This window comes from Tenrec ecaudatus, chromosome 7, assembly GCF_050624435.1.
Source record: "Tenrec ecaudatus isolate mTenEca1 chromosome 7, mTenEca1.hap1, whole genome shotgun sequence".
In the NCBI taxonomy this organism is placed as follows: Eukaryota; Metazoa; Chordata; class Mammalia; order Afrosoricida; family Tenrecidae; genus Tenrec; species Tenrec ecaudatus.
In genome coordinates, this window is record NC_134536.1 from 90,211,721 (window position 1) to 90,224,745 (window position 13,025).

Sequence of the window (13,025 nt, forward strand, 5' to 3'; positions counted from 1 at the left end):
TGTTCTGTAGTTTGGGGCACCCTCTTTCAAGGGGGTACAAATATGGATCTCTTTCAGTCAGCTGGACAAGCTGCTGCCTTCCAGATTTCCTGACACAGACGAACAAGTGCTTCATCAGCTTGTTGAAGTCATTCCCTTGGTATTCCAGCAATTCCTGAAGCCTTGTTTTTGGCTAATGCTTTCAGTGCAGCCTGGATGTCTTCCTTCAGCACCGCTGGTTCACGTTCATGTGACGTGCTGAAATGGCAGAATGCTGACTAGTTCCTTTGGACAGTGACTGTCCTCCCATCTTCTTTTGGTGCTTCCAGCAACAGTAATATTTTGCCCACAGAATGTTTCAGTACTGCGACTCAAGGCTTGCCTTTTTTCTTCAATTCTTTCAGTTTCAGATATGCTGGGCGGGCTCTTGCCTTTTGGTTTTCTAACTATAGGTCTTTCCACATTTCATTATAATAGTTTACTTTGTCTTCTCAAGCTGCCCATTGACAGTTTCTATTCAGCTCCTTGACTTCATCCTTTCTTCCACTTTCTTTAGCTACTCTATGATTAAGAGCAAGTTTTAGAGTCTCTTCTGACATACACCCTGATCTTTTCTTTCTCTTTTCTTGTTTTAATGACCATTTGCTTTCTTCAAGAAGCATTAAAGAACTAGAGGAAAGTTGTTTCTTCGGTGCTATACTGCACCCTGACTGGCTTGTCTATTCCTTGTGACCATTCTGTGAGGGGATGTCCAATTGTCTACAGATGGGCTTTGGGTATCCACTCCACACTCCCCATAATTCACTATGATATGATTTTTTTTTGTTCTGGGTCTTTGATGCCTGATACCCGATCCCATCAATACCTCTTGATGGGATGGTGTGCTTCTTCCATGTTGACTTTGTTGCTTCTCAGCTAGATGGCCTCTGTTTATCTTCAAGCCATTAAGCCCCCAGACACTATATCTTTTGATAGCCGGGCACCATCAGCTTTCTTCACCACATTTGCTTATGCAGCCATTTTGTCTTCAGTGGTTGTGTCGGGAAGGTGAGCATCATAGAATGCCAATTTAATAGAAGAAAGTATTCTTGCATTGAGGGAGTATTTGAGTGGAGGCCCAATACTCCTCTGCTACCTTAATACTAAATCTATAAATATACGCACATAGATCTATTTCCCTTATCATTACATATTTACATATGTGCATGCCTGTATTTAGACCTCCATAAATATCCTTTGCCTCCTAGTTCTTTCCTCTATTTCCTTTGACTTTATTCTTGTCTCACTATCATGTTCTACCTTCATTTAACGTTCATTAATTCCTCTTGGCTACACTGCACTTAATCACGCCCCACCAGGCATCCTATGCTCTCCTCGACATTGATTTTAGAATCACTTGTTATTCCCTTGACCCTAGGTTTGTTGGTTCCCCTCTTCCTTCCTCCGCTTCCACCTCTCCAGTGTCCCCTGGAACCGTTGGTCCCATTGTTTTCTCCTCAAGGCTGTTTATCCTATCTTATCTAGACATTCTAAAACAATAATAGCACAAAAACAAGAGAATTATTAGCAGATTTTTGCTGCTATTTCTCCTTACCGTGAGTCCTGCTCCATCAGCAATGAAGACCCCAAAGACTCCAGTCCCACAGGCTTTACCTAACTCTCATCACCCTAGTCAACTCCATTCTGAGAACTCAGTCCCTCCTCAGTGACATTTTGAGAGCCCTCCTCACCGAGGGACCCATCCTCAAGCACTATCTCAGGCAATGTTCTGCTTGTATTCATTATGCCTTCCGTATATGACACTATTTGGAAGCTCTGTATAAGGCTTTCAGTAGCTCCTTCCTCTGAAGTGGGGAGCTGACTCATTTGTTGACAGTACTTATTCTGGAAGCTCTGCTGAAACCTGTTTATTTGGGTGACCTTACTGATATTTGAAATACTAGTGACACAGCTTCCGGCACCACAGCAATACACAAGCCACCACAGTATGACACACTAACAGACAAGTGGTGTTGAAACTGTTTCCCCTTTATTGCATAATGCAGAGGGTAGTAAAGCAATCTTTTATAAATGGAAATCTAATCACAGGCCCTCTCTCCTTAATATCTCCCACCTCATCTTAAAAAAATAAAATATGAAGCATTGCTCTGAATCAACTTTGATTCATGGCAATCCCATGTGTTAGTGGAGACTATCCCATAGAATTTTCTTGAATGTAAGCGTTATGAAATCAGACTACCAGGCCTTCCTTCAGAGGCAGCTTTTAAATCAGTGCATGAGCAGAAGCCATCTCTGCCACCCAGGGACCTCTCCATTACCTTACAATGTCCACAATCCTTTGAGTGGCTCACTGGTTATAGTTTGCCTCACCAGCTCCAGGTTACAGCTCTTGCTCCATAATATTTAGCCAAATGGGTACTAAATTCCTTGATTGCTCTCAAGCAACTGTTTTTCCCTCAGCCTGGATCAATCATCTTTCCTTCTTTCTTTCCTCCCACCTTCCAAACACAAACATAGATATTTCCTCTAGAAGCCTTCTCAGATCCCAGCTCTTAAGTGGTCATAACACCTGCTGCAGTGATATGGCATTATCACTGTCGCCTGTTTATGAGTCTGTGCAGCCTACGATAATGTACTCCTTAAAACAGGATGGCAATGTCACTATATGGCAGGTTCTCAATAAATACTGATTTACTCACAGTGGTCACATCACAGCAAACAAAAAGTAACGCGAAAATAGTAACAGCAAACACACTTGAGTGCACCAACTGAACCAGGTGATGTGCTTTACCCAGTAATCCAGGAGATTTGAATAAATGCCTATGGGCAAGTAGCATTTACTGAGTGCTTACCATATAACAAGGAGCCCTGCTGGGTTCCTTGGTTATGGTGGTTTGGTTATGCTTTGGGTAACTAACCACAAGGTCTGCAGTTTGAAACCACCAGCTGCTCAGTGGGGAAGGATAAGGCTTTCTGCTCTCAAAAAGATTCATAGTCGCAGAAACCCACAGGGTGTCCGATCTGATAGGTCGCTACGAGTCAGAATCAACTCAGTAGGAGTAAATTTGAGTTTACTGCATACCAAGACGATTTCATTTCATCCTATTAACAACCCTGTAAGATGGTGGCTATTATTCCCATTTGACGCTAACGCAGTGGTTCTCAACCTATGTTTCGAGATCCTTTGGGGGTCGAACGACCTTTTCGCAGGGGTCATCCAATTCATAACAGTAGCAAAATGACAGTGATGAAGTAGCAACAAAAATAATTTTATGGTTGGGGGTGTCACCACAACATGAGGAACTGTATGAAAGGGCCACAGCATAAGGAAGGTTGAGAACTACTACACTAGAGGAAGCCCATACTCAGAGAGGTTAAGTTTGGAAAGGAATGTTTCAGACTTTAATGTCTAGGCAAACAATGATCATATATAACCTCCACCCAGCTCATCCAGTTCTCATTCAGCTTCTGACTCACATTTAGGATTATCTTGAGTAAGACTGTTTTCCTTTGATTGCACAATTTTATTATCTTTTTCTCTTTAGACCCAAAGACTCAATTTTGCCTTATGAACCTTTTATCTTTGCCTTGCATTATCACTTTTAAATAAATGACACTGGTATAGGAGGTTGTTTTAATGACAAGGAGCAGGAACTCTGATGATCTCACTCAGAATTTCTTCATCTGTAAAGACTAAACTATTCAAGACTATAGACAACCATTTAACTTAAGTAGAGGGGCAGAGCAAACATGCAGGAAAAAGAAGACACATGACTGGAGAGCTAGATGGTAAACAAGGCAACAGAGTCTCCTCATTATCAGTGTCACATCACAGCAAACCTAAGGCAACATTTCTTAGCCAGTTTCCCACTTCCTAGGACTGTGGTTAACTTGTAGCAGCAAATACATGGAAAGCACTTGGAGCATATTCACTGCCAGCTCTCTGAATCCCATATTGTGATCTAAGGCCACACAGAAAAAAAGAGACGTCGATGCAGACCACAAATGATGGGAAGACCTAGGCGTGCATAAATGAAAAAGAAGTGGTGTAAGAAGGTGGAAGTTTGAGAAAAAAAAAGATGTGGTTACAGAATGAGGAACTAATACACAGTAGGAGCAGATAATAATACCTAGCAATCACCATCACCTAGCAATGAATATGGGAGACAAGTGGATACATTTGTATTCTACCTGTTGCTAACAGTAACAATTCTCAACAAAACTTCTGGAGAATACTATGCTAGCATCAAGGTCAGCGAGTGCTATCAGTGTGTGTGTGGGGGGGGGTGGGCAGTTTTGGGGTAAAAAAAAAATCACAAACAGAAGGGAAAAGCAGGCTTGGATACGTGTCAGTAAGCCTGACTGGATGTGTGTAGGCAATTGCCCTCGTTTCTCCACTCCTGCCTAGCAGCTCCTCCAGGATCCCCACCCTTGGAGGAATGGTCGCCCTCAACGCTACTCAACCCTTCCCTTCTGCTGCTGGGAGACCCACATCATTCTTTCGGGAAGAAAACAAAAGAGCAGAGAGGAGTGCCTGGCCCAGTAACACATATGTGATTTAACCAGCAGGGAAGACCAGAAGTAACCGAGCGTGACACAGGGATGGGTAAGAAGATGCTAGCAGGTAAGGGAGAGGGAGGTTAGGAGAGTTCGAGGACTGGGGATGGAAGATCAGAAGGAGGTCGCCAACTAGGGCAGCCGCGAGCTTAAACTGAAGCGGACCCCGACAAGGGAATGGATGGAAAGAGCTCGTAAGGTAAAGCATTAGCGCGAAAAGCCGGCGGGCGGCGAGCGCAGCCTAAGCCCAGCACGGACCCGCTTACCTTGCTACGCCCCCCGGCGGCGACGCGCTGCTGAGAGCGAGGGGCCGGGAAAGACTGGGAAGGGACGTTCAACATCTTGATCCCCTGACCCTGACCCTGGCCCTGGCCCTCCCCCGGGGTCCGACGCCCGGCGGGTTAAAAGGACTGAACCTTAAGCGGGTCGGGTTTCCCGCTCCGGCTCTGCGGCCGGGAGAGGCCAAGCCCCCGGCCCACTTCCGGGGTCGCGGGGGGTGAGGCGCGCCATGACGCAGCACGTCGAGGCTGGGTGGGCGGGGCGGACGGGAGGGGCGGGGTTAGGGAGGGCCAGGCGCCGGTAGAGAGACGCATGCTCAGTTGATGTCGCACGCAGCACTACAGCTGTGGACCGTGGTGACGTCTAAATTGAGGCGAGATTGAAGGGATGCTGTTCCTTGACGCTGGTGCTGACCCAATCTGAGAATAAATTCCTCTTGCGCCCTGTCAATCAGAGCACCAGTCTCTGTCCGGAGAAAACCGGTGCTACAGCATGACTTGAAACAGAATCACACTAGCGTGAACTTCAAAAAGTTCGTGGATTCATTGAATGAAAAGAAAATGGAACTCTTTGAAGCCTCCTCGTATTAAAGTATTTCTATTTCTCTGAGACTCCTGTAAGACACGAGGCTACACAGGAAACAGAACCTCACATCTTTAAGAGCGAACTCCTGCGAGTTAGGGAGAAAATTAATCTCACCTCTGAGAGCCCTCCTTAATGATTGACAAATGAGAAAAAGACTTTCTAAAGTTGCCCTCTGCTTCATTCGCCCATTCATAAATTCTTCTGCTTTACCAAACCCCGTGCTTAAAATTGTGTACCAATTCAGCTCACCCCCAACTCTGATCCTGAAAAGAAAATCTCAGGGTTGAATATATTTGGTTAGGATGGAGATGATGCACTCGGCAGCCTTTTCCAGGTTACTGTAGTATCCCAGCAGCTCATTTTTCCTGTCTAAATAATGAGATTAGGTTTTAGTATGGATTAAATTAGGTGTTATATATAAACTACTTTATATTTGAGCCTGTTAGGAGCCCTGCTGGCATAATGGTTACGTGTTGGGATGCTAACCACTAGGTCAGCAGTTTGAAACTCAGCCACTTCACAAGAGAAGGACAGGCTTTCTACTCCAGTAAAGAATTATGATCTCAGAAACTCATAGGCTTGTTCAGCTCTGTCCTTTAGGGTCACTCTGAGTCAAAGTTGACTCGATGGCAGTGAGTTTGGTTTGGTTTTACACTTGTGTCTAGTAGATTAAAGTCAATGGCTTTACATCCTGTTTCAATAGATTAATGAGAAGCACAAACACTATGCACTACATAATAATCTTTAATACCCAATGTTCAGAATTGTTGACTTGGTATTTTGTGTATCCTCGGGGGAACACGCAAATCCTGAGAGAGAATCAAAGGAGGGAAAGGAAATTTAGAGCTCTAAATAACTCTCCCCACCATCCCATTAGTAACTTTTCCAATGCTGGACACACTGTCATAGTGTGAACTTAATTATCTCTATTTTGATGGTCAAGAGTCTGTCAATCAAAGTTATGTTTGAGGTAGCTTTTCAAATGGAAAAAAATGTATGGCTATATGCAGCTATTGAAGTAAGACACATTTCTTAACTAGGTAATCATCTCTGGCCTTAACTTCTACACATTACTGTTCTGAAATATAATAAGGGAATTTTTGTTGACAATTGATATGTATATTGGGAAAATATTTTACTGCCAATAACAAACTTCAATTATGTTACTTTTACCTTGGAAATTGCTCTGTTGTCTCACTCATAAATGCTAACAATTATTTTATGTTCATATAGGAAAAAGTAATCAATGGTAATGTCTTGTTTTAATTCTCATGAGAATAATTTTATATGTGAATATTAGGAGCAGGGGACGAGATTAAAGTAAGGTAGCTCATATTGGAGAATCCTTTATCCAGGCCTGGTGAACTCTTTTACACAGTGGAGCACTTCTCTTTAGAGATCATTTACATCTGGCCAACTTTTTCATTACCCCTTAGACAGAAGTGAACAAATATTATCAAGTTATTGTCTTTATTCTTTCTTTTATAGATTCCATAAAACCATTCTATCATTTTGTTTTTATCAGGAGGGTTTGTTTTAGAGGAAGTCTTACAATCTTATGCAAATTATATTGACAGCCGCTGTTATTTTACTGCTGGATTTAAGGACAGCAGAGAAGTTTTCAAAGGAAAATTACTTGACTTGTCATTTATTAAAAATGAATTCCAGAGCCCTAAAATTAACTCTTATTATATCAATTATAGATAATGATTTAATGTACTTTCACCAACTGCTAAGAAACAGCACACAATAATGTGACTGGTAGCATGAGGTGATTTTCTTCATCATCTAATAAGCTAATGGTCATCTCTAACATCAACATCCAATGATGCTGGATGATTAGCATAAAATTAGTAGATGTTACAGAATTCGATCTTGACAAATATTGTCATACCTTGCAAAATTATAACTAAGATTATATTGTCATCTGATAAAAATTTGTTTTTCAAAATCCAAAATGTTTATCATAGAATCATGACAATTTTATAGATGGCCTTTATAGATGGCAATTTTACAGATTTTAAATTCCAACATTAAATTCTAGAGTAGGACTTAATAAAAAGACAAACTACCATGTTAGTTATAAAATACTTCGTTTTATTAATAATTTATATACAAATAAATTATTTAAAGGATTATGATACATTTGTACACTAAATTTAAATCCTGCAAGCTTTCAATATCATCCAAAATAATCGGATTAATTTTCCAAATCACAGGTCAGCTCCCCAATTTCATCTTCACTATCAGAATCTTCATAAAATGAAATTGTGGCTTGAATTGGAAAACTTTTCAGGAGAGCTTCTGCTTCTTGATATAAATAGTCATAGCACTTTGATTTTGGCCAAAATAGTCTGAAATAAGCAGATAACATAAAGTGTTTTATTTTTTCACATTCAGAATTGATCATTGACTGATCAACTAAGGTATACATTTAGATACAGCCATAATGTAGAGATTTTTAGACGGCTATTATCACAGCTTACATGGAGTCCATTTGTCAAAGTCCCAGTAATAATGATTTCTAATTTTCATTTTCAAGCAAGCTATAACTGTATCGAACAAATTCACACTAGATCCTATGTAAGCACATAGATTAATATTTAGCTTCCTTTAGGCAACAAGATATTATGCTCCTTCCACAAAGGCAAAAACCACTTTCTTGAAAATTCGCAGTTTTAACCCTTAGTTGTAGATGTAGCCAACACAAATTTAGAAACGTATGAAAAAAGCAGCATTTTTTATAAATTCCTGCTTGACTCACAATTTGAGTGTAAGAAAGCTACCTTTCACTTGAATCTTGTTCTATATCTCTTTCTTACCTACACTTAAGTAAGTTTGGGAAGTCCATATTGGAAAAGTTCAAGATGACAATTTTAGTTTTATACAGATAACTTGCATATGAGCATAAATACCTCAGCTTCAGAAGTCTCACAAGTAATAATCTTGCCACCTAGGTTTCAATTCATCCAAGGACAAAAAGGATAAGGTTGAATGACCGATCACAACAGTCATTTCATTGTAGAAGTAAAGTACCGTGTATCCTGCATCTTCTGAGAGCCTCACTGTCCTAGAGCCCAGATCATTGATAGTACTTATTGCTACCTTAAATCCTAAGCAAAGAGGCAGTCACACTCTGTTCAATATGCCCCATTTTAAAAGACAGAAAATGGCCAATGTGCAAATGCTTCTAGAAGACTGGTATACAAGAAAAATGTTTATAATGTAATGCCCAAGTACCAAACTCCAAACACAACTGCCACTGAGTTGATGGCAACTCATTGCCACCCTATAGGACAGAGTAGACCTGCCCTGTGAGTATAAAATACTGTTAAGTCTTCCAGGAATAGAAAGAGCCCTGTCTTTCTCCCAAGGAGTGGCTAGTAGTTTCAAATTAGCAGCCTAAAACATAATTTAATGTCTAAATACTAAACCAAAGTAAGCAAACATTACATTATTTGATCACTAAATCAATATTTTAATGATCTCTTATGCCAGACATGATTTATAATTCAAATATGAATAAGCCATGGTTTCTATTCTTAAAACGATAGAGGCCTAGTGGTACAATGGTTAAGTGCTCAGCTGCCAACAGAAGGTCAGTCGTTCGAATCCATCAGTCACTCTGAGAGAAAAAACCTGATGAATTTTAGGTTTATTAAAAGCAGAACTACAATCCACTGTCCACAAGGTGGACAGTTCAAAAGCACCAACTACTGGAAAGAGTGGACTTTTTACTCCCATAAACAGTTAGTCTTCGAAACCCATGGGCAGTTCTACCTGTAGGGGCTCTATGAGTCAGCAGTGAGGTTGGTTTTAGGGTCATCATCATATAGATTCCTACTCATAATGATTTAGGGTTTCAGGGACTGTAAAGCTTTATGAGATAAGGCAGCCTCATCTTTCTCCCACTGAACAAGTGGTGGGTTTAAACCGACGACCTTGTGGTTAGCAACCCAACACCTAGTACAGCACCACAGCCTAGGAGCCCCTATGGGGTAATTCTACTCAATTCTATGGGGTCCTTATCAATCAGAATCAACTGGATAGTACACAACACTCTCTAGACATTGTCAATTGAATAAAAAAATCTTACACAAGCAATACTAGACAAGATAAAATAATTTTAGGAGTAGGAAGCATTTTTCCCAGTATATAATTGGAATTTTCAAAATCTTGAACTTTCAAGCTTAAAGGATACTGTTTAATCTTTAGTACATTCTTTTCCCCAGAGTTTCTCCCCAGGGGCTCCATACTTGCCTGAATGCTTCCGTTTGGACTGATTCTTCTTAGTCCCTTTGTAAACTGTCTGTGGACACTGGTTTGACCCTGGCCTTCCCCCAGGGCTTTGATCATCTCTCTCTTCTACATTACCCAGGATGACCTGACCCATTGCCAGGATGACTGACCCCATGCTTTCCTAAATGGTTCATTCACCAAAGGCTCGCAAGAGGATTTTGAATAAAGTTTTTTGATGCTGGGGCTCTGACCTATAAATTCAGCCCTCTACTGGCCATCTCTATCTAAATGTCCCATAAGTCCACTTAATAAGATAAAAGGAAAATTAGACTGATCTTCTTCCTCAAATCTTGCCCAATCTTTCGTTTCTAGTCTGCTAATTCAGCATTCACCTGGTCACTCAGTAGTCACCAAGTTGAGAACCATTCTGATTGTCTGCTTCCTCTTTACCTACCTACCATATCCAATACATTTCAAAACCCATTAGGTAGTCTACTTTTCAAATTTAGTTGACCTAACCCCTCTTTCCAATACTTTACAAAGGCCATTCACAGTTCCTTATCTGATTAATTTGGAATACTTTCCCATTTGGTCTTACTTTGGGCATCTAATTAAGCCAATATGCCACCTTCACAGCGATGTTTCTACAACACAAATCTGATCACTCTACTGATTCATAATACCCTTTCAATAACCCCTGAGGCTGCTTATAGAATAAAGACCACAGATTCCCAGCACTATATCCAGGATCAAAACAAAAATCTGTACCAGTGTGTACAGGGACATTAGGATCTGTCCTCTGACTCCACTGCTGGAATGGCCCAGCATAAATTCAAACCTTAACTCTTTGGAACCCCTTGAGGAAGGTTCACTGTTTCATGGTCCCATTTCTCTTTGCCTATAGCATTCCCTCTAACGCTCCTCCTCCACACACCCACCACCAACCTCTCCAAGACTCAGGTAAACACAACCTGTGACATCGCTTTTGACCCTCACCACTCATCACTTCTGGACTAGTTAGGAACTTCATGCCTGTTTTTATTTGTACACCAGACTAAACCACACACACGCACGCACGCACGCGCGCCACCGTTGTTCTGCACTTACTATTCAGCCACTTTCCCCTTTCATAATGCATTTTAAATGATTTAATGAAAGTGCACTGATGACCAATTCTTTTACGTGGGGGCATGATCTCCTACACTTTTTTTCCAGTTTGATGGATCAACCGGTCTCTGGAAGTGGGGAAATAAAGTAGCTTAAACCTTGAGGATCCGCCTTTCTAAGAGAAAAGCAGCAGACCCAGCTGCAGGCATGGGCTGGACACTGCCTCTGACTCCTGAGGCTGGAGGGGTGCGCCAGTCACTCACTTCACTGGGTGTCGGTATTGGGAAAGCTTCCTGGAGATTTCGGTCACTCCGGGGCTATCGGGCACCTGCGGATGAAAGGAGATTACCAGCAGTTACCAGTGACCCTTCCCAGCGTTCTTTCAGCGCCCAGCGATTATGACCCAGGGGCTCCCAGCAGCTTCACGCTTGGCACAAACTGTGTGTCCAGGTTGCTCCAGAGCACACACCGCCGCTTCAGCACTGATCTGCAGGGCCTTGGGTAGCGGAACATCGGGACGTCGGCAAGGGACAGGCGGGAGTGCGAACTCTCCCATCTCCAGCCTCCATGGGGGGTGGGGGGGGCGATCCGCGTCTCCACCCCGGCGCCCCTGGGCGCCTCTCGGAGGTACGACCCGCCAAGCGCGGTTCACTCACCGCCGCTGCAGCACGCAGCGGTGCCGCGTCCTCGTTGTCCCCTCGAGGGTCAACCCACGGTCTCCAGAAGCCTGCGGATCTGCGGGTAGAGAGGACAGGGCGCGCGGGAGACGTGAGCCCAGGCCGGGGAGAAGCCACCCCGGCTGCGGGCGCGCGCGGGGCGGGGACAGAGGGGAGGAGCTCCGGGGTGGGCCTGGGGGAGGCACGGGGTGGGGCCGCGCGGAGCAGCGGTACCCGGAGTCCGCGCCCGGCGGGCGCCCTCTCTGGCCGCTGGGGGCGGCGGTCAGCAGGCGGCAGCAGCGCGCGCCCTCGCCGGCTCCGCTCTCCGCGCTCTCCGCCGCGGCCATGGGGTGCGCGCGGGACACCGGCGACGCGGGCGCTGCAGCCGGTGGGCGATCGGGCCCGTTCTCCCGGGCGGCCGAGCGGAGCCGTTATATAGCCTTCCCGCCGCCGCCGAGATCGAGGTGCACGGCCTCCCCTCCCCTCTGCCAGCCGCGTAAACAAAACGGCAGCGCGCGAAGGCTCGACGGGTGTGAACGCGTGCAACCCCCAAATGGCCCGGGAATGGGTCTTGTCGAGAGAGTGCTAATCGCCCTTCGACACTTGGCTGCAGTGAAAAATAACATTCGCCCGAGCAGCCAATTTCCATGTGAAGAGGCTAGGAGGGGATGAAATTAAGCGATTCTACACGTTTTGTGTATTTCTGCAAAAGGGCCAATTGCCTAGGAATTGCTTAACTCGTCTTGGTGCAGTGGCTTTTGGGCTCTTAGCAAAAGCAACTAGCGCTGCATGCTCTATCCTAAAATCTGGGCTGCGGACTACAGTGAAAATATATAAACTCCTTAAGAAATGACTGTAGGGTGTTTGTCTCTTTTTGATTTATTAACTGACTTGGTTTATATATATTCACTATAATAAGAACCATTGTCAACAAGAAGCTTGGGTAAAAAATCAAATGTTTCAGCCATTGGAAGAAAGATGTAAGACCATAGAATTTCTCAGGAAATCTACCTCCCTCAGTCTACAGCCCTGTTTTGCCTGTTCAGGCTTCTTTCTCTGTTCCCCAAATTCTAAGAACATTGAAAAGGACACAAATGGAGCCCTTTTCCAAAGATGCTCAAACTGCCATTTGATGTGGGGTAGACCAAAGAGCACAAGACTCTTTGGGGAAATGTTCCCAGAAGTAAAACTCGTTGCCATGAAGTAAATTCCGGCTCACAGAGACCCTATAGGGACAGAATAGAATTAGTCCTGTGAGTTTCTGAGATTGAGGCGAAAGCCCCATCTTTCTTCCGATGGTGGTTTCGAAGGGCTGACCTTGTGGGGCTGGCAGCATATGGCTAAGCCCCTACGCCTCCAGTGCTCCCTTAGAAAGAGTTTGAAAAACAAAACCTCCTGCCACTGAGTAAGTGCTGACTTCCAGTGACCCTCTGCTGGTGGTTTCGAACTGCTGATGGGGGCTCTCATGAAGATAGCAGGTGGTTCCACTGGGGCCAAACCCAGAACTTCTTTATGGGAGCAAAGGACCTCATCTTCCCCGCCAGCCATGGCTGGTGGGTTTGAACTGCAGACATTTCAGGTAGCAGCCCAACATTTATCCCACAGCATTGCCGTCTACCAGAA

General features: G+C 43.8%; 2 protein-coding genes across 6 annotated transcripts in view; both read right to left on the minus strand.

The window, feature by feature from the left end:
- The window catches only part of CYB5R4 (cytochrome b5 reductase 4), an 89,098-nt gene extending 84,074 nt beyond the window's left edge, over nucleotides 1-5,024 (minus strand). For all 5 annotated transcript variants that reach the window (XM_075554820.1, XM_075554817.1, XM_075554819.1 and 2 more), the window contains exon 1: nucleotides 4,803-5,024. In XM_075554820.1, coding sequence (XP_075410935.1) covers nucleotides 4,803-4,877 — 75 coding nt within the window. In that variant the 5' untranslated portion in view covers nucleotides 4,878-5,024. The remainder of the gene's footprint in view (nucleotides 1-4,802) is intronic.
- Nucleotides 5,025-7,541: 2,517 nt separating this feature from the next.
- Nucleotides 7,542-11,749, minus strand: RIPPLY2 (ripply transcriptional repressor 2). The gene is made up of 4 exons (XM_075553755.1): nucleotides 11,637-11,749; nucleotides 11,403-11,595; nucleotides 11,010-11,074; nucleotides 7,542-7,754 (listed from the first exon to the last, which is right to left on the minus strand). Exons 1-4 carry the CDS (start codon nucleotides 11,747-11,749, stop codon nucleotides 7,601-7,603), a joined length of 525 nt encoding a protein of 174 aa, XP_075409870.1. The 3' UTR covers nucleotides 7,542-7,600.
- Nucleotides 11,750-13,025: the final 1,276 nt, after the last annotated feature.